Here is a 26,476-nt window from a genome sequence, read left to right on the forward strand (position 1 = left end):
AATATTCCTGTTCCACACGGTACCTGGGGAAATATTCCTGTTCCACACGGTAACTGGGGAAATATTGTTGTTCCAAACAACACCTGCGGAAATATTTCTGTTCCACACAACAACTGGGGAAATATCCCTGTTCCACACGGTACCTGGGGAAATATTCCTGTTCCACACAACAACTGGGGAAATATTCCTGTTCCACACGGTAACTGAGGAAATATTCCTGTTCCACACGACAACTGGGGAAATATTCCTGTTCCACACAACAACTGGGGAAATATTCCTGTTCCACACGGTAACTGAGGAAATATTCCTGTTCCACACGGCAACTGGGGAAATATTCCTGTTCCACACGGATACTGGGGAAATATTCCTGTTCCACACAACAACTGGGGAAATATTCCTGTTCCACATCACAACTGGGGAAATATTCCTGTTCCACACAACAGCTGGGGAAATATTCCTGTTCCACATGGTAACTGGGGAAAAATTCTAGTTCCACACGGTAACTGGGGAAATATTGCTGTTCCACAGGGTTACTGGGGAAATATTCCTGTTCCACACGTCAACTGGAGAAATATTCCTGTTGCACACAACAACTGGGGAAATATTCCTGTTCCACACGGTAACTGGGGAAATATTCCTGTTCCACACAACAATTGGGGAAATATTCCTGTTCCACACAACAACTGGGGTAATATTCCTGTTCCACACAACAACAGGGGATATATTCCTAATCCACACGGTAACTGGGGAAATATTCCTGTTCCACACAACAACTGGGGAAATATTCCTGTTCCACACAACAACTGTGGAAATATTCCTGTTCCACACGGTAACTGGGGAAATATTCCTGTTCCACACAACAACTTGGGAAATATTCCTGTTCCACACGGTTACTGGGGATATATTCCTGTTCCACACAACAACTGGGGAAATATTCCTGTTCCACACAACAACTTGGGAAATATTCCTGTTCCACACGGTAACTGGAGAAATATTCCTGTTCCACACAACAACTGGGGAAATATTCCTGTTGCACACAACAACTGGGGAAATATTCCTGTTCCACACGGTAACTGGGGAAATATTCCTGTTCCACACGGTAACTGGGGAAATATTCCTGTTCCACACAACAACTGGGGAAATATTCCTGTTGCACACAACAACTGGGGAAATATTCCTGTTCCACACAACAACTGGGGAAATAATGCTGTTCCACACGGTAACTGGGGAAATATTCCTGTTCCACACAACAACTGGGGAAATATTCCTGTTCCACACGGTAACTGGGGAAATATTCCTGTTCCAAACGGTACCTGGGGAAATATTCCTGTTCCACACGGTAACTGGGGAAATATTCCTGTTCCACACAACAACTGTGGAAATATTCCTGTTCCACACAACAACTGTGGAAATATTCCTGTTCCACACGGTAACTGGGGACATATTTCTGTTCCACACAACAACTGGGGAAATATTCCTGATCCACACGGTAACTGGGGAAATATTCCTGTTCCACACGGTAACTGGGGAAATATTGTTGTTCCAAACAACACCTGCGGAAATATTTCTGTTCCACACAACAACTGGGGAAATATTCCTGTTCCACACGGTAACTGGGGAAATATTGTTGTTCCAAACAACACCTGCGGAAATATTTCTGTTCCACACAACAACTGGGGAAATATTCCTGTTCCACACGGTAACTGGGTAAATATTCCTGTTCCACACAACAACTGGGGAAATATTCCTGTTCCACACAACAACCGGGGAAATCTTCCTGTTCCACACGGTAACTGGGGAAATATTCCTGTTCCACACAACTACGGGGGAAATATTACTGTTCCACACGGTAACTGGGGAAATATTCCGGTTCCACACAAAAGCTGGGGAAATATTCCTGTTCCACACGGTAACTGGGGAAATATTCCTGTTGCACACAACAACTGGGGAAATATTCCTGTTCCACATGGTAACTGGGGAAATATTCCTGTTCCACACGATAACTGGGGATATATTCCTGTTCCACACAACAACTGGGGAAATATTCCTGTTCCACACGGTAACTGGGTAAATATTCCTGTTCCACACGGTAACTGGGGAAATATTCCTGTTCCACACAACAACTGGGGAAATATTCCTGTTCCAAACGGTAACTGGGGAAATATTCCTGTTCCACACAGTAAGTGGGGAAATATTCCTGTTCCACACAACAACTGGGGAAATATTCCTGTTCCACACGGTAACTGTGGAAATATTCCTGTTCCACACAACAACTGGGGAAATATTCCTGTCCCACACAACAACTGGGGAAATATTCCTGTTCCACACGGTAACTGGGGAAATATTCCTGTTCCACACAACAACTGGGGAAATATTCCTGTTCCACACAACAACTGGGGAAATATTCCTGTTCCACACGGTAACTGGGGAATAATTCCTGTTCCACACGGTAACTGGTGAAATATTCCTGTTCCACACAACAACTGGGGAAATTTTCCTGTTCCACACGGTAACTGGGAAATATTCCTGTTCCACACAACAACTGGGGAAATATTCCTGTTCCACACGGTAACTGGGGAAATATTCCTGTTCCACACAACAACTGGGGAAATATTCCTGTTCCACACAACAACTGGGGAAATATTCCTGTTCCACACGGTAACTGGGGAAATATTCCTGTTCCACACAACAACTGGGGAAATATTCCTGTTCCACACGGTAACTGGGGAAATATTCCTGTTCCACACGGTACCTGGGGAAATATTCCTGTTCCACACAACAACTGGGGAAATATTCCTGTTCCACACGGTAACTGGGGAAATATTCCTGTTCCACACAACAACTGGGGAAATATTCCTGTTCCACACAACAACTTGGGAAATATTCCTTTTCCACACGGTAACTGGGGAAATATTCCTGTTCCACACAACTACGGGGGAAATATTCCTGTTCCACACGGTAACTGGGGAAATATTCCTGTTCCACACAAAAGCTGGGGAAATATTCCTGTTCCACACGGTACCTGGGGAAATATTCCTGTTGCACACAACAACTGGGGAAATATTCCTGTTCCACACGGTAACTGGGGAAATATTCCTGTTCCACACGGTAACTGGGGAAATATTCCTGTTCCACACAAGAACTGGGTAAATATTCCTGTTCCACACCATAACTGGGGAAATATTCCTGTTCCAGACAGCAACTGGGGAAATATTCCTGTTCCACACAACAACTGGGGAAATATTCCTGTTCCACACGGTAACTGGGGAAATATTCCTGTTCCACCCGGTAACTGGGGAATTATTCCTGTTCCACACGGTAACTGGGGAAATATTCCTGTTCCACACAACAACTGGGGAAATATTCCTGTTCCACATAAGAACTGGGGTAATATTCCTGTTCCACACGGTAACTGGGGAAATATTCCTGTTCCACACAACAACTGGGGAAATATTCCTGTTCCACATAAGAACTGGGGAAATATTCCTGTTCCACACGGTAACTGGGGAAATATTCCTGTTCCACACAACAACTGGGGAAATATTCCTGTTCCACATAAGAACTGGGGTAATATTCCTGTTCCACACAACTGGGGAAATATTCCTGTTCCACACGGTAACTGAGGAAATATTCCTGTTCCACACAACAACTGGAGAAATATTCCTGTTCCACACAACAACTGGGGAAATATTCCTGTTCCACACAACAACTGGGGAAATATTCCTGTTCCACACAACATCTGGGGAAATATTCCTGATCCACACCGTAACGGAGTAAATATTCCTGTTCCACACGGTAACTGGGGAAATATTCCTTTTCCACACAACAACTGGGGAATTATTCCTGTTCCACACGGTAACTGGGGAAATATTCCTGTTCCACACAAAAGCTGGGGAAATATTCCTGTTCCACACGGTACCTGGGGAAATATTCCTGTTGCACACAACAACTGGGGAAATATTCCTGTTCCACACAACAACTGCGGAAATATTCCTGTTCCACACGGTAACTGGGGAAATATTCCTGTTCCACACGGTAACTGGGGAAATATTCCTGTTCCACACGGTAACTGGGGAAATATTCCTGTTCCACACAACAACTGGGGAAATATTCCTGTTCCACACGGTAACTGGGGAAATATTCCTGTCCCACACAACAACTGGGGAAATATTCCTGTTCCACACCGTAACTGGGGAAATATTCCTGTTCCACACAACAACTGGGGAAATATTCCTGTTCCACACGGTAACTGGGGAAATATTCCTGTTCCACACAAAAGCTGGGGAAATATTCCTGTTCCACACGGTACCTGGGGAAATATTCCTGTTGCACACAACAACTGGGGAAATATTCCTGTTCCACACAACAACTGGGGAAATATTCCTGTTCCACACGGTAACTGGGGAAATATTCCTGTTCCACACGGTAACTGGGGAAATATTCCTGTTCCACACGGTAACTGGGGAAATATTCCTGTTCCACACAACAACTGGGGAAATATTCCTGTTCCACACGGTAACTGGGGAAATATTCCTGTTCCACACAACAACTGGGGAAATATTCCTGTTCCACACCGTAACTGGGGAAATATTCCTGTTCCACACAACAACTGGGGAAATATTCCTGTTCCACACGGTAACTGGGGAAATATTCCTGTTCCACCCGGTAACTGGGGAATTATTCCTGTTCCACACGGTAACTGGGGAAATATTCCTGTTCCACACAACAACTGGGGAAATTTTCCTGTTCCACACGGTAACTGGGAAATATTCCTGTTCCACACAACAACTGGGGAAATATTCCTGTTCCACATGGTAACTGGGGAAATATTCCTGTTCCACACAACAACTGGGGAAATATTCCTGTTCCACATAAGAACTGGGGTAATATTCCTGTTCCACACAACAACTGGGGAAATATTCCTGTTCCACACGGTAACTGGGGAAATTTTCCTGTTCCACACAACAACTGGGGAAATATTCCTGTTCCACACGGTAACTGGGGAAATATTCCTGTTCCACACGGTAACGGGAAATATTCCTGTTCCACACAACAACTGGGGAAATATTCCTGTTCCACACAACAACTGGGGAAATATTCCTGTTCCACACAACATCTGGGGAAATATTCCTGTTCCACACGGTAACGGGGTAAATATTCCTGTTCCACACGGTAACTGGGGAAATATTCCTTTTCCACACAACAACTGGGGAATTATTCCTGTTCCACACAACAACTGGGGAAATCTTCCTGTTCCACACGGTAACTGTGAACTATTCCTGTTTCACACCACAACTAGGGAAATATTCCTGTTCCACACAACAATTTGGGAAATATTCCTGATCCACATGGTAACTGGGGTAATATTCCTGATCCACACGGTAACTGGGGAAATATTCCTGTTCCACATGGTAACTGGGGAAATATTCCTGATCCACACGTTAACTTTATGATACCTTCCTATTCCACACAGCAAGCAGAAGATATCTTCCTGCTGCATATATGGCAATCAGTGGAAATCCTCTCAGTGGAAACCATGTCAATAGACACAGGTCCTGGTGTCACCGGAGCTTCAACAAAGCCACATGTGTCTAAAGTCTCCACTTTTGTTCCGAGTATCATTAATTTTTTCACTACTGAATACGTGGATTATTTTAGGTTTCAGGTTCCATATTGAATGGCCTGGCATTTAAGTTATAAAAATAAATCCAAATTTATAACTAACAGTTTATTCTACATTTCAGGAAGCCCAACATAAAATATCAAAGTTACGGGGCAGTATCAGAGATTTCAGCGATCAGAAGTAACAGGTAAATATATTTTAATTTCCGCACATTGATCAATTTTATTTCGAAGGATGCGGAATCATTATTACAAGTGGCCTACCTTCCTCTCCTCAACTAGAATGCCAGCAACTGGTCAGTTTTACAGTGATTATATATTCTACTGCTCCCCTACATAGATGCCACCATTGACAGTACCAGCCAATCAGCAGCTCTCTTGCCCAAGCATTGTCATGGGCTAGTGCCCACTGCTGGGACTACAGGCAGTCCTGTGAAGAGGAGACGCATGGACCTGTACTTTAAGGTAAGTCCGGTGTCTCGTCAGGTCCAGGCTAGCAGGCCCAGCAAGTTGGGTGGGAGTCTAAAATTCAGCGTGGGGACTTTTCCTGGCATAACTAAAAGGAATTGTGTTTCTTATTGCAAAAGTAAGAATGGAGTATACATGGGTCCCAGCTATGCCTGTCTCTTTATGGGGTATGTGGAACATTCCTTGTTCCAGTCCTATTCCGGCCCCCTCCCACAACTCTTTCGCTGGTGCATCGATGATTGCTTTGTTGCTGCTTCATGCTCTCATCTGGACCTGGAAAAATGTATTAATTTTGCTTCCAATTTCCATCCCTCCAGTATTTTCACATGATCCATCTCTGACACTTCCCTTCCCTTCCTTGACCTCTCTGTCTCAATTTCTGGTGATAGACTGTCCACCAATATCCATTACAAGCCTACCGACTCCCACAGCTACCTCGACTACAGTTCCTCACACCCTGCTTCCTGTAAGGACTCCATCCCATTCTCTCAGTTCCTTCACCTCCGTCGCATCTGTTCCGATGATGCTACCTTCAAAAACAGTTCCTCTGACATGTCCTCCTTCTTCCTTAACCGAGATTTTCCACCCACGGTCGTTGACAGGGCCCTCAACCGTGTCCGGCCCATCTCCCGCACATCTGCCCTCACAGCTTCTCCTCCCTCCCAGAAACATGATAGGGTCCCCCTTGTCCTCACTTATCACCCCACCAGCCTCCGCATTCAAAGGATCATCCTCCGCCATTTCCGCCAACTCCAGCATGATGCCACCACCAAACACATCTTCCCTTCACCCCCCCGGCAGCATTCTGCAGGGATCATTCCATCCAGGACACCCTGGTCCACTCCTCCATTACCCCCTACTCCTCAACCCCTTCCCACGGCACCTCCCCTTGCCACCGCAGAAGGTGTAACACCTGCCCCTTTACTTCCTCTCTCCTCACCATCCAAGGGCTCAAACACTCCTTTCAAGTGAAGCAGCATTTCACTTACACTTCCCTCAATTTAATCTACTGCATTCGTTGCTCCCAATGTGGTCCCCTCTACACTGGAGACACCAAACGCAGACTAGGTGACTGCTTTGCAGAACACCTTCGGTCTGTCCGCAAGCATTACCCAGACCTCCCTGTTGCTTGCCATTTTAACACTCCACCCTGCCCTCATGCCCACATGTCCGTCCTTGGCTTGCTGCATTGTTCCAGTGAAGCTCAACGCAAACTGGAGGAACAGCACCTCATCTTCCGACTAGGCACTTTACAGCCTTCCGGACTGAATGTTGAGTTCAACAGTTTTAGATCATGAACTCCCTCCTCCATCCCCATCCCCTTTCCAATCCCCCCTTTTTTTCCAATAACTTATATAGATTTTTCTTTTCCACCTATTCCCATTATTTTTAAATGTATTTCTATCCATTGTTTTATCTCTACCTTTTAGCCTATTTCACTCCCTTCCCCCCACCCCACCCCCACTAGGGCTATCTGTACCTTGCTTGTCCTGCTTTTTCCCCTTAATTAGCACATTCCTTAGATAATATCACCACCTTCAACACCTCTTTGTCCTTTTGTCTGTGACATCTTTTGGTTATCTCCACCTATCACTGGCCCTCTATCCAGCTCTACCTGTCCCGCCCCGCCCCCTTAAACCAGCTTATATTTCACCTCTCTTCTATTTTTACTTAGTTCTGTTGAAGAGTCATTTTGGACTCGAAACATTAACTGTGTCCCTCTCCGCAGATGCTGCCAGACCTGTTGAGTTTTTCCAGGTATTTTTGTTTTTGTCATGGGGTATACATGTTTGGTTGCATCAGTTAGGCTCATGTGCTTGTTTTGATTCACTCAATTATAGATTTAACATTTTTACACACATGTAAACAAAGACTAGTCTGAACACTGGGCTTCTCTTGCTTTTTCTGCCAATTCCCTTTCCTCTCCTGAGGGCATTGACTCCTCACTGGGTTTTGATCTCACAGCTTACTGACCCATACCTTTTGTCAAAGTAAACATTCCTTAGGTGTCAGTTTAGATAGTGAATGTTAGCATGTTGTCCAATCTCATGAGGCATTATAGCCAAACCAGATCCCATCTTTCTCAGCACAAACACACAGTTCTCGCATGAGTAGCTAAATAGCAATAAAGAATGGGAAAGTTGGCTGTGTTTCTTTTCCTACTCCTGCAGCAAATATGTTTCTGAGTATGCTTATTTGAAATCTTAACAAAATAAAACAACTAAAAATGGTTTAATTTACATTGCTGGAAAAATAAGGGACTGGGGTCAATTCTGGTTAGGGTGGCAGGGCAACAATTCCACCCACACCATGAAGATTGCCAGAGACCCAAACCATGTTCATGGTCAGGACTTATAATAAAATCAGCCAGCTGCCAGGGTTTAACAAGGGAGGGAGAAATCTGCCAACAGAGGACCTTTAGAGATACTAGGATAGGCCATTTGCAGGTGAGTTGGTGCAAGGTGCAGTAATGTCAGGAGAACCTTTTTTGGGTGGGGGGAGGGGTGGGAGTCAGGCAGAAAGAACATTCATCCTTCTGCTGACCCCTGAAAAAGTCCCCAAAAATCCATCACTTGTCTGAATTCTGCACTTTTTAGAGTTATTTTTCCAACAATCTAATTAGAGGACATTCGTTTTCCTACTTAGCACACGATGTAAGTAGGTGGGACTCGTTCAGCACGGGATCAGTGCCTTTCAACTTTAAACACGTCTCAGGATCCTACAGACATCTCCACACACCAACCTACACAGAGTAATCGGACCAACTTGTTTCTCTCTTACTTTCTTCCTATGCCTACCACATATTTTCTCCTGTGCTCACCTCTGTAACTCTAAGACCAGAATTTCCAGCCCTGTTGGCATCGGGTATCATGGCAAGCGGGTGGGGTGGGGGGGGAAGCAATATGGTGAGAAGGCCAGAAATGGTGAAAGCAATCATCCGCTCCACACGTCAGTGGTGGAATGTGTTTCTCACCGCTGCATATCGGGAAATGTTGCTAGGTGGCTGAGTTGTACTATTAACAATAGAGTTAAACTGAAGACACTTCAAAAGTGGAAACATTAAGTTTATTTACAATATACTTAGCAGCAACTACACGTGTGCTTTCAACTCCAACTCTATCTCTACACTTACTGCCGAGGTAGCCTGTGCTACTCTCCTATTGGTTACTACAGATCACGTGATCTTCCTGAACAAGTATTATTCTTAAAGGTACATTACACACTAAATAAAACCATAATTACTACATTCCTTCCCCTTTAACTCGGCTATACACATTATATTTACAAGTACATATTTTTCAAGACAACATAATATTTACACTGGATAAGGAATTTACAAGTTCAGTTTTTCAGGTGGTTTCTTGGTAGGTGTGGAATGTTGCAGCTCTACAACTTCAGATTCTGTGCCAGGTACCTCCTTTTCCAGAGTTGCCTGAACCTCAGGTGCTTTGATGGGCACTTGCAGTTCTGTATCCTCAACTGTGCGGGAACATCAGGCTTGTTAGTCCTGGGTTCAGTATCCTCAACAGGAAAGGCAGACTCTCTTCCTTAAATGGTCCACTTGTTTACAGATGATCCAGCCTTCCACCTCCACATGGTAAGATACAAGTCCAGTCACCGCACTTATTTCACCCAGTAACCACTTCGGTCCTTTCCCAAAGGTTTTGCACGTATACCGTCTCTCCCATGTTAAGTTTCTTCTCATGACTATGTGAGTCGTGTCTAGGTTTCTGACTTCCCTGACTCCTTTCCACCTTCCCCTCTAAATTTGGCATTGTTAAGCTCAATCTCATCCTGAGACGGTGTTTCAACAATAACTCCGCAGGTGTGACACCTGTTGTTGTGTGAGGGGTGGTCCTGTAATGAAAATGAAAATGTGCTAGCTTGGTTGGAATCACCAGTTAGCCTTTTCATGCCTGTCTTAAATGTTTGAACTGCCCTTTCGGCCAGTCGGTTTGAGGAAGGGCAGTACGGTGCAGTTTTTACACGAGTGATTCCATGAGGCTGATAAACTGTTAAAACTCGGCACTCGTAAATTCCATGCCATTATCGGAAATGCCTACTTCCGGTAGCCCATGAATGGCAAAACTCTGACGTAGTTTCTCGATTGTAGCAGCCGATGTTGGTGACTTCACCACATAGACACCCAACCATTTTGAATGGGCATCGACAATGAGCAAAAACAATGTTCCCAGGAAAAGTCCAACATAGTCAATGTGTAACCACACCCAGGGTCTACTTGGCCACTCCCATGGGTGTAATGGAGCTGTCGCTGGCAACTTTTGCAGTTGCTGACATTGCACACAGTGCTTTACTAAACTCTCTATTTCACCATCCATCCCAGGCAGCCATAGATAGCTGTGATCTATGGTCTTCATTCGGGAAATTCCTGGATAGGCACTGTGTATTTCAATTAAAAGTGGTTCCTTTCCCTTTGGAGGAACTATCACTCATGCTTCCCACAATAAGATGCCATCCTGGTTGGTTATTTCATGTCTTCTGTTGAAGTACGATTTCATTTAATCAGATACAGGCTCCTGTGACCAACCATGTAGCACTTGTTCTTGTACCTGAGATAGGACTGGGGCCTGACTTGCCCAGTCTCTGATCTATCGAGCACATACCGGTGAGGGAATCTAAGAAATTTAACAGTAAAACAAGTTCCTGTGGAACTGGGACATGCTCATCATTTTCTTGTAAAGGCAAACGACTAAGGGCATTTTTGTTTGTGATTTGACGGCCAGGTCCATGTATGAAAGTGTATTCGTCTCTGCCAGAATTAAAGCCCATCATGTATTCTTGCTAAGGTTATGGGTGGTATAGCTTTTTCCTCACTAAGTAAACCTAACAGTGGTTTGTGGTCTGGAATGATTGTAAAATAGCAGCCGTGTATGTACTGGTGAAATTTCTTGACACCAAAGATGATGGACAGGTCTTCTTTTTCTATCTGTGATTATCCATTTTCCAGCTGTGCTGAGCATTCTTGATACATAGCCTATTGGCTGTTCTGGGTCGTTGTCCAGCCAATGAGCAAGCACAGGTCCCACTCCGCAGGGAGATGTGTCACATGTTAGCACCAATTTGCTCGTCTGGTCATAATGCACTAATCGATTGGATAAGTGCAGCAATTGTTTCACCTTTATGAAAGCTTCTTTCTGGGGTGCCTCCCAAGACCAAATTTGGTTCTTTTTGAGTAGAGAATGCAGGGGGGCAGCACTGTAAACAAACTGGGTAAGAACCGCCCATAATCGTTGATCATTCCTAGGAATGATTTGAGCTCTGAGGTGTTCTTTGGTGCAGGTGCCTCTCTTGTGGCTCTCACTCTCTCCTCAACTGGGTGGAGGCCCTGAGAATCTACCCGGTGACCCAAATAGATTACCTCCCTCGCTTGGAACATGCACTTCTCTTTTTTCAGACACACTCTAGCTTGCAAGAAACATTTTAAGACTTCTACCAAGTTTGCTAAATGCTCTTTTTCAGTGAATCCTGTCACCAATACATTGTCTAAATAGACTACAACCTGGGGCAGTCCCTGCAGTAAGCTTTCCATTGTTCTATGAAAGGTGGCACAAGCGGAGGAGACACTGAAAGGCAATTGTGTATATTGGCACAACCCTTTGTGGGTATTAATTGTGACAAATTCCTGGGAGGCATTATCCAACTCTAGCTGTTGATAAGCCTGGCTCATGTCAAGCTTCATGTACACTGTCCCTCCTGCCAGCTTGGCATACAGGTCTTTGATTTTTGGAATGGGGCACCTGTTCAGTTTGGCTACTTTATTAGCCCTCAGTTTGTAATTCCCACAAATTCAGATGCTTTGGTCGGGTTTAAGGATGGGGACTATGGGTGCTGCCCATTCTGAGAACTGAACAGGTTGTATAACGCCAGTTTCTCTATCTGTTCGGTTCAATGTCAACTTTTTCTCTCAGGGCATATGGTACCGGTTTCACCTTCATGAAGCGAGGAGTTGCTTCTGGATCCACATAAATCTTGGACTGCAGGCCCTGGGTTTTCCCTGGTTCATCCTGGAACATGGCGGCACACTTTTTAAGTAGCTCTGATAGTCCAGTCATTCTCAACTGAAAGATTTAAGACCAATTTAACTTAATCTTCTTTAACCAATCTCATTCAGGGAGGCTTGGCCCTTCATCTGCTATCACCATCATAGGTAACTGTGCTGACTGGCTTCCATAATGGACAGTTACTCAGCTTATGCCTTTTACTTGAATGTCTTCATATGTTTTTAGCTCGGCCATTTGTTCTAAACTTAATTGGTGTTCACCATAATTTAAATATTTGAAAGTATGTTCCCCAAATACGGTAGTGGAAGCTCTTGTGTCTACTTCCATTCTAACAGGTTTGCTATTTACTTTCACTGCGATAAGTATTGGTTCTGTCTTTCCAACTTTCAGATTAAACAATGAGTAAATATCTGAATTTGTTGTTTCAGGCTCTTCTACATTGTAGAGTTCATTGGGCTTCTTCTTTTGTTTACAAGCCTGCTTGAATCTTTCCTTGCACTGCCTCATCGTATGTCCATTTCTGTGACTATTTTAACATTCGATTTTTTTAAACAGCCAATCACTAAAAGACTGATTGTTTCCACCTCTATTAAAATTATTCTTCAATTTTGCTGCCAAAATATTTTTCTTTATTCTTTAACTTCTCGTCAGAGTCTCAATTTTTCACGTCACTTTCAGCTGAGGTTTCTCACTTGATGTGGAGGACTGGACCATTTTGCTCACTCTGTATTGCTTGTGAATCTCTCACTGCACTTTCCAAGGTCAATGCTATCTCTAGCACCTTCTTGAAATCCAGATTCACTTCGGACAGTAATCTTTTCTAAATAGTATCCTCTTTTACACCACACACTAAACGTCCTCTGAGCATGCTGTTCAGAGTCATACCAAATATTCCATTAGCTACTTCAAATTTGCCACGTAGCATGCAATTGTCTCTTCCGGGTCCCTATTTCGTGAATTAAACCTGAACCTCTACATCGTAAATGAGGGCTTGGGTTGAACATGTCTCTTCACAAGGTCCACCAATTCAGCAAAATTCTTCAAACCTGGGGCACTGGATGCCGTCAAACTTCAAATCAAACTATAGGCTTTGTTCCCACAAGTACTCAAGAGGATCGCTCGCCTCTCTCTTCCCCCATAATCTCGTTCGCTTGAAAATAGAACATGAGGCGCTCTATATATTGAGACCAATCTTATGTGTTGGTTCAAAAGGATGAATGCTGTCAAACTGTGGCATTTTGAGAGAGGATAACTTCTTCAAATGTAATGGAGCTTGCTACTTACTGGGTGAGATACAGTGCCGGTTTTTTTTCTAACTTAATTTCTTCAGTTCAATCCTGTTTTATCCTTGTCACCAGTTTATTGTAGGGTGGTCAAGTTGTACTAACAGTAATAGAGTTGAACTGCAGACATTTTTGAGTGGAAACATAGGGCTGAATTTTGCCGTCAGCGAGCAGGGGGCAGGCACACTCGCTGACATGCAAAATGATGCAGGACACACCAACATCATCTTGCCCCATTTAAATTTTCAGGAAGGCAGGCGGACAGCGAAATCAGCTGTGCCCCCGCCAACCTGTCAATGGCCAATTGAGGCCATTGACAGGATAATTAAGACAACTAAAGGACCTGCCCGTCCAACCGTAAGGTCAGCGGGCAGGCCAGGAGCCCTGGCCGGGAATAGAAAAAACATGAAAACTCATCCACTGGCGGGATGAAGTTTCATGTAGGGTTTGAAAAACTTTAATAAAGTTTTTGTGAAACTTATTAACATGTCCCAACTCATGTGACATTGTCACATGAGGGGGGCATGTTAAGTGTTTTTTTATTTTTCTATTTTTAATCTTTGTACAACTTTCAGCGATCTCCCTGAGGCTGCACTTAGCCTCAGGGAGATATGGGCTCTGTCGTGCGCATGAGTGAAAGTGCGCACACTCCAATTCGGGGAATCCCCCCCCCCCACCTGCACAGGAAGCACATTGCGCTTGCCGCCGGATGTCACGCTGGGCGGGCCTTAATTGACCCGCCCACTTAAAATGGCAGCGGGGCCCGCTTCTCTGGTGGGAATTGGCTCCCCACCCGCCGGAGATTGGGTTGGGCCCACCCGACGGGCAGAAAATTCTGCCCCTTAAATTTAGTTACAATATACTCAGCAACAACTACACATGTGCTTTCAACTCCAACTCTATTTCTGCACTGACTGCTGAGGTAGCCCGTGCTACTCTCCTATTGGTTACCACAGATCATGTGATCTTCCTTAACAAGTATTATTTTTAAAAGTACATTAGACACTAAATAAACCATAATTACTACAGGAACCTAATTCCAACAGTTTAGCATCTCATTATAAGCCTTCCCACCGGAATCATTCCCCCATGGTGGATCATCCGGCCATGTCAGAATGATTGCACACTGATGTGTTTCACAACTGTATATAAGCTGCATGCACCTAGTGACCTGCACTTCACTTGGGACTTCAAGGTGTGTTTGCCTACCTTACATTGGGCAGCACTCGCAGTCATCAGCACCAGGCTTCACACACAGCACCACATCACTTTTAGGGAGGCTTTCGGGCAGGTCTCTACATACCAGACCAGCCATAAGGCTGGGGTAGCTTTTCAATGGCTGCAGGGCAATGGCTTGCTTGGGGAAGGGGGGAAATGGACTCAGGCAAGGGAAGAGGCTGCAGGGCAAGGGCTGTACTGGGGAAGGAGGGTATCCCAGGATATGTGTTGGGGGGGGGGCAGTGGTGGGGGGCACATGTTGATCGGTGCGGGTGGCCTCAAGGTGGTGAGGGCTGAGGAGGCAGTCTCCAGAGGAGATGAGACCAGATGAAGAAGTGAGGGTGTGTGTGTGAGGGTGAGTGGTGATGTCCCTTGAGCTGGCAGTGAGTGAGGTGCCAGTGAATGTGTGATGGCCCTGTGAGTGTGTGAGCTTAGAGTGATGAGCTGGTTCCCATACCTTGGCAGCACGGATGAGATCGTTCATCCATTGTCTGCACTAGGTGGCCAACTTCTTGTGTGCAGCGTTGGCACTGACCACCTCTGCCACCACCTCCCAAATCGGAGTGGTGAGACTGATGGGCCTCCTGCGGCCAGAGCAGGGGTACAGGACACCATGGCGGACCTCCACAGTGTCCAGAAGGCGTCCCAGGGTGGCAATCTTCTTGGCTTTTTAAGCCTTGTCCTCACCGAAGCAGTCTTGGGCTGCAAGCATTGAGAAGTGTGCGCACGGCTGCAGTTTAAACATGGCTCCCTGTGTGAGGAAGCAGTGAGGTAACAGTGTGGCATGCAAATTGGAGACCACCCGCCAGCGAGACAATCTGTTTCCTGTGGCTGCATAATTAATGAGGTAGGAATGGGACGATATGACACGAAAACTCGCCATTGCAACCGATGGGTAAAACAGTTATTCTCCCGCCTGCTACCACACTTTGTGTAAATCTGGGATGATTCCGCTCTAGGTCTCCAGTTATTACTCTTACCAACATTAATGTGGGATCATTTAGAGCATTTGGAGGACATTTTTGCTCTGTTATTTTAATGCAGATGCTAAGGCATTTAATTTAAATAATCCTTTACAATGGTAGACAAAGGAATACCATACTAGTATGTTAAGCATTTGCACACTAGCATCCTTCTGATTCCTTTTCTTTATGGCAGCATCTCCTTCCTCTTCCTTGTTTAAAACACATCTTAAAAATGACCTCTTTGACCAAGCTTTTTATTATCTACCCTAATATCTCTTCATGCGGCTCAGTATTAAATTTTGTTTGGTAACACTCTTGTAAAGAGCCTCAAGGTGCTTAACTACATTACAGTTGCTATATGCATAAAAGTTACTGTTTCCCCTTCTATTCTGCTTGGCTCCTACTCTCTGTGGCTCCCTCTCAATTATTCCTTTACTGACTTACTCATTTTAGGATCCCATATTTTTATACAGCAAAATGTCAATTATCTAGGAACAGGGGGAGATGGTAGTGTGGTGTTAATACCATGAATAATCCAGAGACCTGCACTGATGCTCTGAGGTCAGGAGTTCAAATCCCACCATCACCAGCTGGTGGAATTTAAATTGAAAGCGAGTGTCAGTAATGGTTACCATGAAATTAACATTGATTACACACATTATTTCTATTTCAGCCAAACAAAGTAAGTGACAGCCATTCGCTGACTCATTCCTCAGGGCAATTCCTTAAACTGATCAGGTTTAAATTTCAAACAATGCTTGGCAGTTAACTGTCAGTCACTATCACTGGTGCATTCTCCATGGCAACACCTCTGTCAGAGACCACTTGCCAACCAATCAGCACCTTCTTCACATACAGTATAAATTATTGTTTTCCCCTTATATTGGTATTCTTGCAAAGTGTCCTGATGAATGCAAGACGAAAAGCTTTGACATGTCTCCTTTTTCAGCAATAATATTGATTGTTATGAAAACTCACCTGGTTCACTAATGCCCTTTAGGGAAGTACATCTGCTCTCCTTAATTGATCTAGTGACTCTAGATCCATAGCAATGTGGTCGACTCCAAACTGCTGGCCTTGTCAGCGATGCACACATCCCAGGTAAGAATAGAAAAATGGTAATACGTTGCACAGGAAAAGGTAGGTAGGTATTATTTACAAGCTACTGGTGGTGAAGAAAAATTTTGTGGCCAGGCCTTGGATGATATAAGTGAGGTGGGGTGGGGAGAGGGGATGTGTAGATCCACCATATCACTTTCTGAAGTGATAGATGTAAACTAAGCTTGAGTCTGGACTGGAGACTTGGGATTGGAGAAAGCTGAAAGACAAGGACTGAGGAGGAATATAGATGTCCTTTGGCAGAGAAGAGCAAGGGAGATGCCTGCGAACTCAGTGCCCCATCAAGTAAAGAATGACAATACTTCATAGGGTTTATTCAGTATATGATAGAGTTTAATTTTACACTTTTAGGGTAAGTACAAGGGGATTAACAAATAACACTGGGTGGAATTTAGACTTTTTAAAAATTAGAGGGTTGATTTTATGAACATGTACTCCCAGTGGGAAGCTTTTTATTCTGTGAAAACGTCATGACAAATAACTAGCAAGGATCCTGAGCTAAAAAAGGGCCAATAAATCGATAGACAATTAGAATCTTCTACGCACCTACACAATGGAAGATGACACCATTTTGTATGATGAGATTATATGGGTTTGTACTAATAATAACAACCAGATTCTTCAAACATCTCAATATTAGCTGGGAAAATGGGTATGGTGTGATAGATTCTGAACTAGTAAACGCAGTACAAGACATTTATTAGAGATAAACATATCATGGGTCCCAGTAGTGGGAACTCACATCCAGAAAGAGATCTTGCAAACCCATTGGCATAGCATCTTCAATTTAGACATAATAGAACCTTTCGAGTTGAGCGACCATAATTAGAGACCAACCAACATCACCAAGAGATGTATAAAAGCAAAGTCAATAGAATTGGGGTGGACTAATTGCAATGCATTCATGGTAATGGAATTAATGGGAAATGTTTAAAACCATAATGTTAAATGTGCAAAGCAAGCCAATGAGGAATAAAATTAAGTTAAGGAGAAAAACGCACTATATAAAGTCCACAGAGGAAAGAGGGGGCTTTGCAATAATTTGAAACTGTATTAATATGGGTTTAAATAGGGAATTAGGAAGCCAGAGAAAAGGCACCAAAGAAAAATACAGCAAAGAGTATTAACCATGATAGGACATTTTCGGTACAAGAGTGCTCAGGGAGAAAATGAAACTGAAAAGATAAATATAGTGGATTAATTGAAGGTAGAGAGAAAATAGTTGAATTACTTAATGATTATTTTCTAGCCATGTTCATCAGCATTAAAAATGCGTTTGGTATCCAATTACTGCAGTACGACTAATATCATTACATTGAAATTAATGAGGAGAAAGTGCTTGATAAATTAAAAATACAGAGGATCTTTTAGTCTAATTGCCATATATCCTAAGAATGTGAAGGAATGTTCTAGCAAAGAGACAGCATTGCGCAATGGGCCCAGTGGCCTCCTTCCAAGCTGTAACCTAAAGACGATTAAAATTTATTGCTGACAAAGGTGAAGTATTGCATGTTGGGAGAACGAACAACACAGGTGGACAAAGAAGGGGCCAGAATTACCATTGGGTGGGATTTCAAAGGGACGCAGGAATTATAATAGTCTCGTTTACTTTCAAAGTCTAGATAACGTGGAGAAACAATTAAAATGCTAAAAGAACTTTGGGATATGTAACCAGAACAGTGATTGCAAAATTATTAAGGTTACATTGAGTCTTTAAGGCTGCACTGGTAAGTTCTTATTTGGAATACTGGGTAGAGGCTTTCAAATCTCCTTTCATTCTAATAGTCTTGCAGAACAAGATTATAAAAAGCAAACTTGACACCAACTTCAGTGAAATGCTGACAGATACACCAAAGAAACATCTTAAATATCTGAGCATGCACCCTAATATTTGCCCACTTTTGCTGTTTGGCTGTCTCCTTCCAACCTCTTTGAGTCTCTCTCGCAGCCTAGGTGCACAGGTAAGAAAACTATTTGTAATATAATTAACCTGTAAGAATATTTTTAAGATGCTTGCCTATAATGTTTAAAGTCGAACCGTAAGATTTTGTTTAATATACTGAATGACCCCTGCTCTGTGTGCTAAGGAGAGTCATTACACTGTGTTTTGTTACTTTTGTTATGCTATAATAAATACTCTTCATTTTACTTCACATGTCCAACCTTCCTTATCAAGCTAAGATGATCCAGCTGTCTTCTGAGAGGGAGGAACTCAGTAGTTTATCTGTGACTTAAATGCACTTCAAATTAATTAGAAGGAGACTTTCATTTCTCTATTTTAATGGCCTAGCAGAACATGACTACAAAATAAAGCCCTAACGTGATATCCAATGTACTGGTATGTAGTGCAATTTGTGTGCACTGGGAATGGAATTAATTTCACTTTTATCCATTAAGAAGCATTATAAATTGCTAGGTCATTTCTAACTAAGAAAATGTCTCTACGGACACCAGCAAGCAGACTTAAAGCTCCTTACAAACCCTACCACATGAGTAATTTTATATGAAGTACATCTAAAGCTGTACTTTAATGCAGTCCAACCAGTTTCTGCACATCACCTGTAATATTTTTTGAAGCACAATTCTGAAAAGGTATTAATAACTACCAATCAAAAGGTTTTGAAGCGAAATAAATATTACACTTGAAATTCTGTGGCAGTAGTTTGCTATGAACCACATGTAACAGATTAAATATTTTGCATGCTGATCTTCAAAAAGACAGTTATTTTGGAAGTCATTTACACAGCAACACTGGTATGCAACACTCAAGAGACTTTGGGAAGGAGGTGGTTACCGCACACTTTTGACTGCTGAGTTTTTTTTTAAAGTGCACTTAGAAACTAGGATCTGTGAGCCATATTGTGGTCTGTGTCACTTATACAATCAGAGGTACTTATAGGCATTTGTGCTTTCCTTCTTCACAATGAGTTTTTAAAAACGAGAAAAGGTCTATCAGGGAAAATGACTGCCAAACATAAAAAATGGGTCAAGATATATGTGGCGAGAAATTAGACCTCATTGCATTTGTCTTCAGTGTGAAAATGACATATTTCACAGAGCTCTATCAGATGCATTCAAGGCTGCCTGAAGGATGTTCGACACATGCTGAGGCGGGCAATTTTTCAAATGTTACTGGCGGCTGTCTTAAACAGGTGTTAGGCTCTTGGCAGATGTTAATATGCTTCTTGCTAGAAGGGAGTTTGAGGCAGAGTATTGGTGCTGTGGCATTGGTATGCCAACTCTAACCCTGCTGGGATCACTGTCTCACTGAATTTACCCTATCCTCACAACTTGCTAATAGGACATGAGGGTGGGGAGGGGCATGCAGTTTAGCCTCTTGCATTTATGAAGTCAACACGAGGTATATTTCAAAACACAGTTAACAATAAGTTATAAAAAATGTTCAAAATGAATGGAAGTAAGGTTGAGAAAGCAAATTACACAAATTCACAAAGTTCCCTATGGGTTGCATTAATGAGATAATCCTAATATTGAAGGTTTGGATTTTTACATAATCATGGTGAAAGTGAATAAGTCTGCTTGATCTAAGACATAAGGAGAAAAGACATGGGCTATGAAATTCAATAAATCCTGAAAACCGGCGTGGCAACCACAATGCACAATTAACCCACACCCATTGATCCAATGCAGGCAGCATGTCACATTCCTGCTACCTGTAAGATGCCATGATTGCAGAATGAAGCTAGTGCTAATCACACTGTTGAGCAGTTGCATGCCTTAACAGGAGGTCCAAAAGTGGGAGCGGCTAGCACCAGGTGCTGGAAGTCAATCTACAATTGATTCTGACTTGGGAATGAAACAACAAAGCCACACCATGGGATTGTGCAGGATCCAAGATTTTATTGTTACCCTGAAAGCCATGGTTGAGGAGGTGCAGAGCAGGAGAGATGGCATCTATCCAGTGTGCCAAAAGATCCCCCAGGCACACTCTGATGAGGCAATGGGAACAGATAGCTATGGTAGCCAAGGACAGGAATCAAGTCCAGAGGATCTGGATGCAGTGCCGCAACATGTTGAATAATTTCATGAGTGGTAAAGGAAAGTGAATGTATCTTCAAATGTCAAATCCCACCAACTAAGCCACTAACATCAGACACTGCTCAATGTACTGCAACCCATCACTCATCTACCAACAATATTTATCAATCGCAACTCAAACTGAACATTCAAAGCTTTACCTCACCCTCACATACTGGCAACTATTCAGTCATGTAGCCACTTCACCCAACCATATTGCATGGCATTCACTGACACATTTTCTCCTTTCTTGCAGGACAAGTAGCACACAACCAGAGATAGTGGGCATCAACACCAGGAGGAGAGATGCATCTGAATGTTCTTGCCCCATGGAGTGGACACTGCTCACCGTCATTGGAGCAGCCATTGCTGAGATGGAGCTGAAGCCATAAGGAGAGGGAACATGAACAGTGAGAAGTTGTGGTCCATATTGGTACCAATGACATAGGTAAAAAAGAGGGATGAGGTCCTGTAGGCAGATTTTAGGGAGCTAGGAAGGAGACTATTGCAGGCAGGATCTCAAAGGTAGTAATCTCTAGATTACTCCCAGTCCCATGTGATGGTGAGTGTAGAAGTAGGATGGTAGAGTAGACAAAAGCTTGGATGGAGAGCTTTGGATTCTTGGCAAATTGGGACCAGCTCTGGAGGAGGTGGGACCTATACAATCCAGACAGGCTACTCATCAGTAGAGTTGGAACAAATGACCTTGTGATGCAGTTTGCTAGTGCAGTTCGGGAGCAGTTAAATTAACTTGGCAAGGGGGGTGGGTACCTGGATGTAACATTAGAAAGGAGAAACAAACTGAACAAAGAATTGGAGAGACAGATTGCACTGGAGTAAGAAATACTAAGGCATTAGGTGGGTCAGAGTAAGAGGGAATGCAAAGACATCTACAATGGTTTACAATTATGTAAAAGTACAAAGCATGGTGAATAGGGTCAGTGAGCTACAGGCACAGATCACCACATGAGAATGTTGTGGTAATAATGGAGACCAGCACATAAAAGGCAAGACTGGGTACTAAATATTCCTGGATACAAACAGCTCAGGAAAGATAGGGAAAAAATGAAAGGAGGATGGGTGGCAGTATCTTTTTCTTCCATGGGCTGTGGGTGTCACTGGCAAGGCCATCCATAATTGCCCTTGAACTGAGTGGCTTGCTAGGCCATTTCAGAGGGCAGTAAGAGTCAACCACATTGTTGTGGGTTTGGAGTAACATGTAGGCCTGACAGGGTAATGACAACATATTTCTTTCCCGGATGGCTTTTTATGGACAATTGATGGTCACCATTGCTGAGACTAAGTTTGAATTCCAGGTTTTATTAATTTAATTTAAATTCCACAACTTGGTCTGGTAGGATTTGAACCCATGTCCCCAGAGCATTAGCCTGGGCCTCTGGATTAGTAATCCAGTGACATTACCACTATGCTGCCATCTACCCCCTACCCTACCCCAATTATTAAGGATTAATTGATTAAGGAGAATATTAAAGTGCTGGAGAGAGATGTCGTCCAGGAGGAGTCAAGCGTGGAATATATTTAGTTAAGGTTAAGAAACAATAGAGGCACCATTACACCACTGGATATATTCTATAGGCTGATAACTAGTGGGAAAGATGAGGAACAGGGAAATTACAGAAAGGCGCAGAATCTACAGAGTAGTAATAAGCGGAGACTTTAATTATCCTGACAAAGACTGGGATAGTAATAGTGTAAAGGGCAGAGAGGGGAAAGAGTTTCTGAATATGTTTTGGAGAGTTTTCTACATCAGTATATTTACGGCCCAAGGAGGCATTGCTGGATCTGGTTCTGGGGAATAAGGTGGGTCAAGTGGACCAAGTGTCAGTTAGGGAACATCTACAGAACAATGATCATAATATTATAAGGTTTAGGGTAGCCATGGAAAAGAACACAAAGCAATATAGAGGAAAAATATTTCATAGGAAGAGGAACAATTTCAGTGGGGTGAGAATGGATCTCATAGAGTCATAGAGTTATACAGCACAGAAACAGGTGCTTCGGCCCATCGTATCTGTGCTGGCCATCAAACCCTATCTACTCTAATCCCATTTTCCAGCACTTGGCCCATAGCTCTGTATGCTGTGGCATTTCAAGTGCTCATCTAAATACTTCTTGAATGTTGTGAGGATTCCTGCCTCTACCACCCCCTCAGGCAGCGTGTTCCAGATTCCAGCCGACCTCTGGGTGAAAAATTTTTTTCCTCAAATCCCCTCTAAACTGCCTGCCCCTTACCTTAAATCTATGCCACCTGGTTATTGACACCTCCACTATGGGAAAAAGTTTCTTCCTACCTACCCGATCTATGCCCCTCATAATTTTGTATATCTTTATCAGGTCCTCCCTCAGCCTTCTCTGCTCTAAGGAAAACAACACAAGTCTAACCAGTCTCTCTTCGTAGCTGAAATGCTCCAGCTCAGGCAACATCCTGGTGAATCTCCTCTGTACCCTCTCCAGTGCAATCACATCCTTCCTATAATGTGGCAACCAGAACTGCACACCTGAGTAAATTGGAATCAAAGATTGGCAGGAAAAACTGTAACAAAACAATGAGCTGCCTTTCAAGAGGAGATGGTTCAGGTGCAGTTGAGATGCATACCCATGAAGGGGAAAGGTAGGGCAATCAAAGCCAGAGCTCAATTCTCCCTGGATGACAAAAGCGACAGAGAGTAAGCTGAAGCAGGAAAAGGGTGTGTATGACGGATGTCAGGTGATAGTATGAGAGAGATTCGGACTGGATATAACAAGTTCAGAGGGAAAGTGGAAAAGAAAATAAGAGAAACAAAAGGAAAGCATGAAAAGAGACTGGTAGTCAACATAAAAGGAAATCCAAAGTCTCCTATAAGCTTATTAACAGTAAAACAGTAGTCAGAGGAGGGGAGGGGCCGATTAGGGACCAAAAAGGGGATCTGCGCATGGAGGCAGAGGGCATGGTTGAGGTGCTAAATAAGTTCTTGGTATCTGCATTTACTAAGGAAGAAGATGCTGCCAAAGTCATTGTGAAAGAGAAGGTAATTGAGATACTGCACGGGCCAAAAATTGATTAAGAGTGGGTATTAGAAAGACTGGCTGTACTTAAAGTTAATATGTTATCAGGACTAGATGGGATGTATCCAAGAATCCTGAGGGAAATAAGGATGGATGTTACAGAGGCATTTGTCTATAAACTTTCAATCCTCCTTAGATACAGGGGTGGTGCCAGAGGACTGGAGAATTTTACATGTTACTCCCTTGTTCAAAAAAGGGTGTAAGGATGAACGCAGCAACTACAGATCAGTCAGCTTAGCCTTGGAAAAGCTTTTAGCAACAATGGAATGAACTTTACCAATTTGGCAGATGACCCCTTATTGGCCATAAAAGTGGGTTGCTGGCACACGCGTATGGCTGGCAGGACATCCCCCTCAATTTTATGGGCAGGTGTTGCTGCCCCCGACAGCGACTGGCTCAATTGGAGGCAGGATGGAGACCTGCTGAATTCAGCAGAAAAGGGAAGAAAAATTTGAAATGTTTTAAAAGCTTTCAGAGACTTCACCTATTTCACAGAAAAGTCACCTAGCCATTCACCCACCTCACCCACTTAACCACCCATCAGCCTCACGCACTTACCCGCCTCACCCATTCACCACTCATCCGGTCGCTAATATTCAAACTGGAGCTTTAAACTTACCAAATGGCAGCTGGTGCCTTAAAATAGGGGCTTATCCTGTCTTCCCCCAACGCTATTTTGCTCCAGTGGAGTTTCCCGATGAACACCTCACTGCGCATTTCTGTGAAAGCTGGGCTTGGAAGACCATGGTAGAGATGCAGAGCCGTGCTGAGTCAGGGAAATTTATGAGTGGGAGCAGCAATCCAATGATTATTGTCGCTACTAGGAAGATCCAGGCCAGTTTCTCGTACCTAATCCTCCATCTCACTTCCAGCTCATTCCACAGTCCTTTCTGAGTTATAAGCAGGTAGTCTAAGCATGCATGTCTCTCCTTCTCCTCTCTCTGCACTACAACTTTAGCTTTCTCCCTTTTTCCTTTCCGATACCACAGAATGCAACCTGCCCATGCAATAGTGGAAGAGCAAGATGGCCTCTGGCCACCCATGCTGAAATGGTGCAGTCTGCAGCTGGTCTTGCTCGGGCCAGAGCTGCTCGAGGTCATCCTCCTAGGTTACCTGCCTTCTCCACCAGTGAAAAGCAGCAGTCTTCCACCAGCCATGCTGCAGACACTGCGTAAGAGCAGTAAAACAGACAAAGGCACACAGCAGACCAGCACTACAAGTAATTAGTTTTTGCTCGTGTGCAATGTGGCATGATCTGATTTATAAATTTGGTTTGGAATATTTGTCTTGTGGTGGCCTTTATTTTTGTGTTGTGACCAAATGGACACTATGATGGTCAGTAACAGGGAAGGGAAAGCGTGGGACTGTCGGTGAATGTTGAACTGAGTTTGCGGCTACTGATATCACAGTTGAATGAGTCATTCCTAGACAATAGGGCATGCCCATGTCGCCTCCATCCTTTCTCTTCCACCTGCTCCTTTTCTTCTCCTCATGCTCCAGCTCCTGCTGCTCAGCTGGTCACATTGTACCTGGTGGCAAGGGCTGTGCCTTCAGGTGACCACAAATCTTGCCACCCATTCTGCTGAGTACTGCATGGCTCCTCCAGATCAGCCAAGACATCAGGAAGGGTTGCTTATTCGCCCCAATGATCTGCTCAATCAAATTTTGTGTGGCAACATAGCTGTCATTGTGTGCATTCTGTCCACTTGTGTGCAAATTGCACATTGGAGTCATCAGCCATGTTAGCAGATAGCTAATATTGCCCAGTGGTCAGCCATGGGTTTGTCATGGTGGATCAAATGCAGATGTGAAGGCAGACTGCTGAATGAGGGCTTCATGACTGCTGTCAGATACGAAGCATGGACAGGAGAGAGACGGGAAAGCAGAAGTGATTTCCTCTTACCACCTATCCGTAAGCAGAAGGTATTTTGAATTATTTTTAAAGTATGCTGTGGTGTGTTTTCCCAAACCCTTGGTTTGTGTGGTTCAATTTACTAATAATCCGCAGATAAACTCTCATTATGATTAACTCAGAAGGTTAGTTCATTTCACAATGTGCCCGCGCACATGCACACGCACACACACACACATGCACACACACACACAAACACACACACGCACACGCACACACACACACACAAACACACACACACACACACACAAACACACACACACAAACACACACACGCACACACAAACACACACACACACACACACACACACAGAGAATAAAGGAGAGGATAGGAAAAGGAGTTTTACAACTATGGATAGTAACAGTACAAGGGTCACAGAAATGAGTATTAGTTCATGTGATTTCTAGAGTCCAGAGTCAGGAATGAGGAATTCGTTCATGTAGGATTTTAAGTGCAGCTGACTGAAGATCAGAGTTGTAGAATCCACTTTACAGTTGGCACTGATACTGCAAGAGGAAGTAGGTACACAGAGACTGGGTCAGTTCTGCAGGCGATGATAGGAAATCTTCCAGCAGACACAGGCTTGAGGAGCAGGCAGTGTTCTGCCGGAAGGGCTGCTGCTTGGTGATTCACCAGTTGGACGTTAAACAGGAAACTGCTTGTGAGGCTAAAGATGTAATGTTAAAACTGTCCAAAAAGATCAGAGGCTTGGGTCATGTGACATGTTGCATTAATGGATAATTGCCACTTAGCAATCAGTT

The 26,476-nt window shown here is 43.6% G+C and overlaps 1 protein-coding gene across 1 annotated transcript in view; it reads right to left on the bottom strand.

Annotated features, from left to right (window-relative positions):
• Window positions 1–26,476, bottom strand: part of glra2 (glycine receptor, alpha 2) — a 399,641-nt gene that overhangs the window by 87,796 nt on the left and 285,369 nt on the right. Inside the window, exon 9 of the mRNA XM_041210937.1 lies at window positions 12,033–12,170. Coding sequence (XP_041066871.1) covers window positions 12,033–12,170 — 138 coding nt within the window. The remainder of the gene's footprint in view (window positions 1–12,032; window positions 12,171–26,476) is intronic.

The sequence above is a fragment of the Carcharodon carcharias genome, chromosome 18 (genome assembly GCF_017639515.1).
Source record: "Carcharodon carcharias isolate sCarCar2 chromosome 18, sCarCar2.pri, whole genome shotgun sequence".
Classification (NCBI taxonomy): domain Eukaryota; kingdom Metazoa; phylum Chordata; class Chondrichthyes; order Lamniformes; family Lamnidae; genus Carcharodon; species Carcharodon carcharias.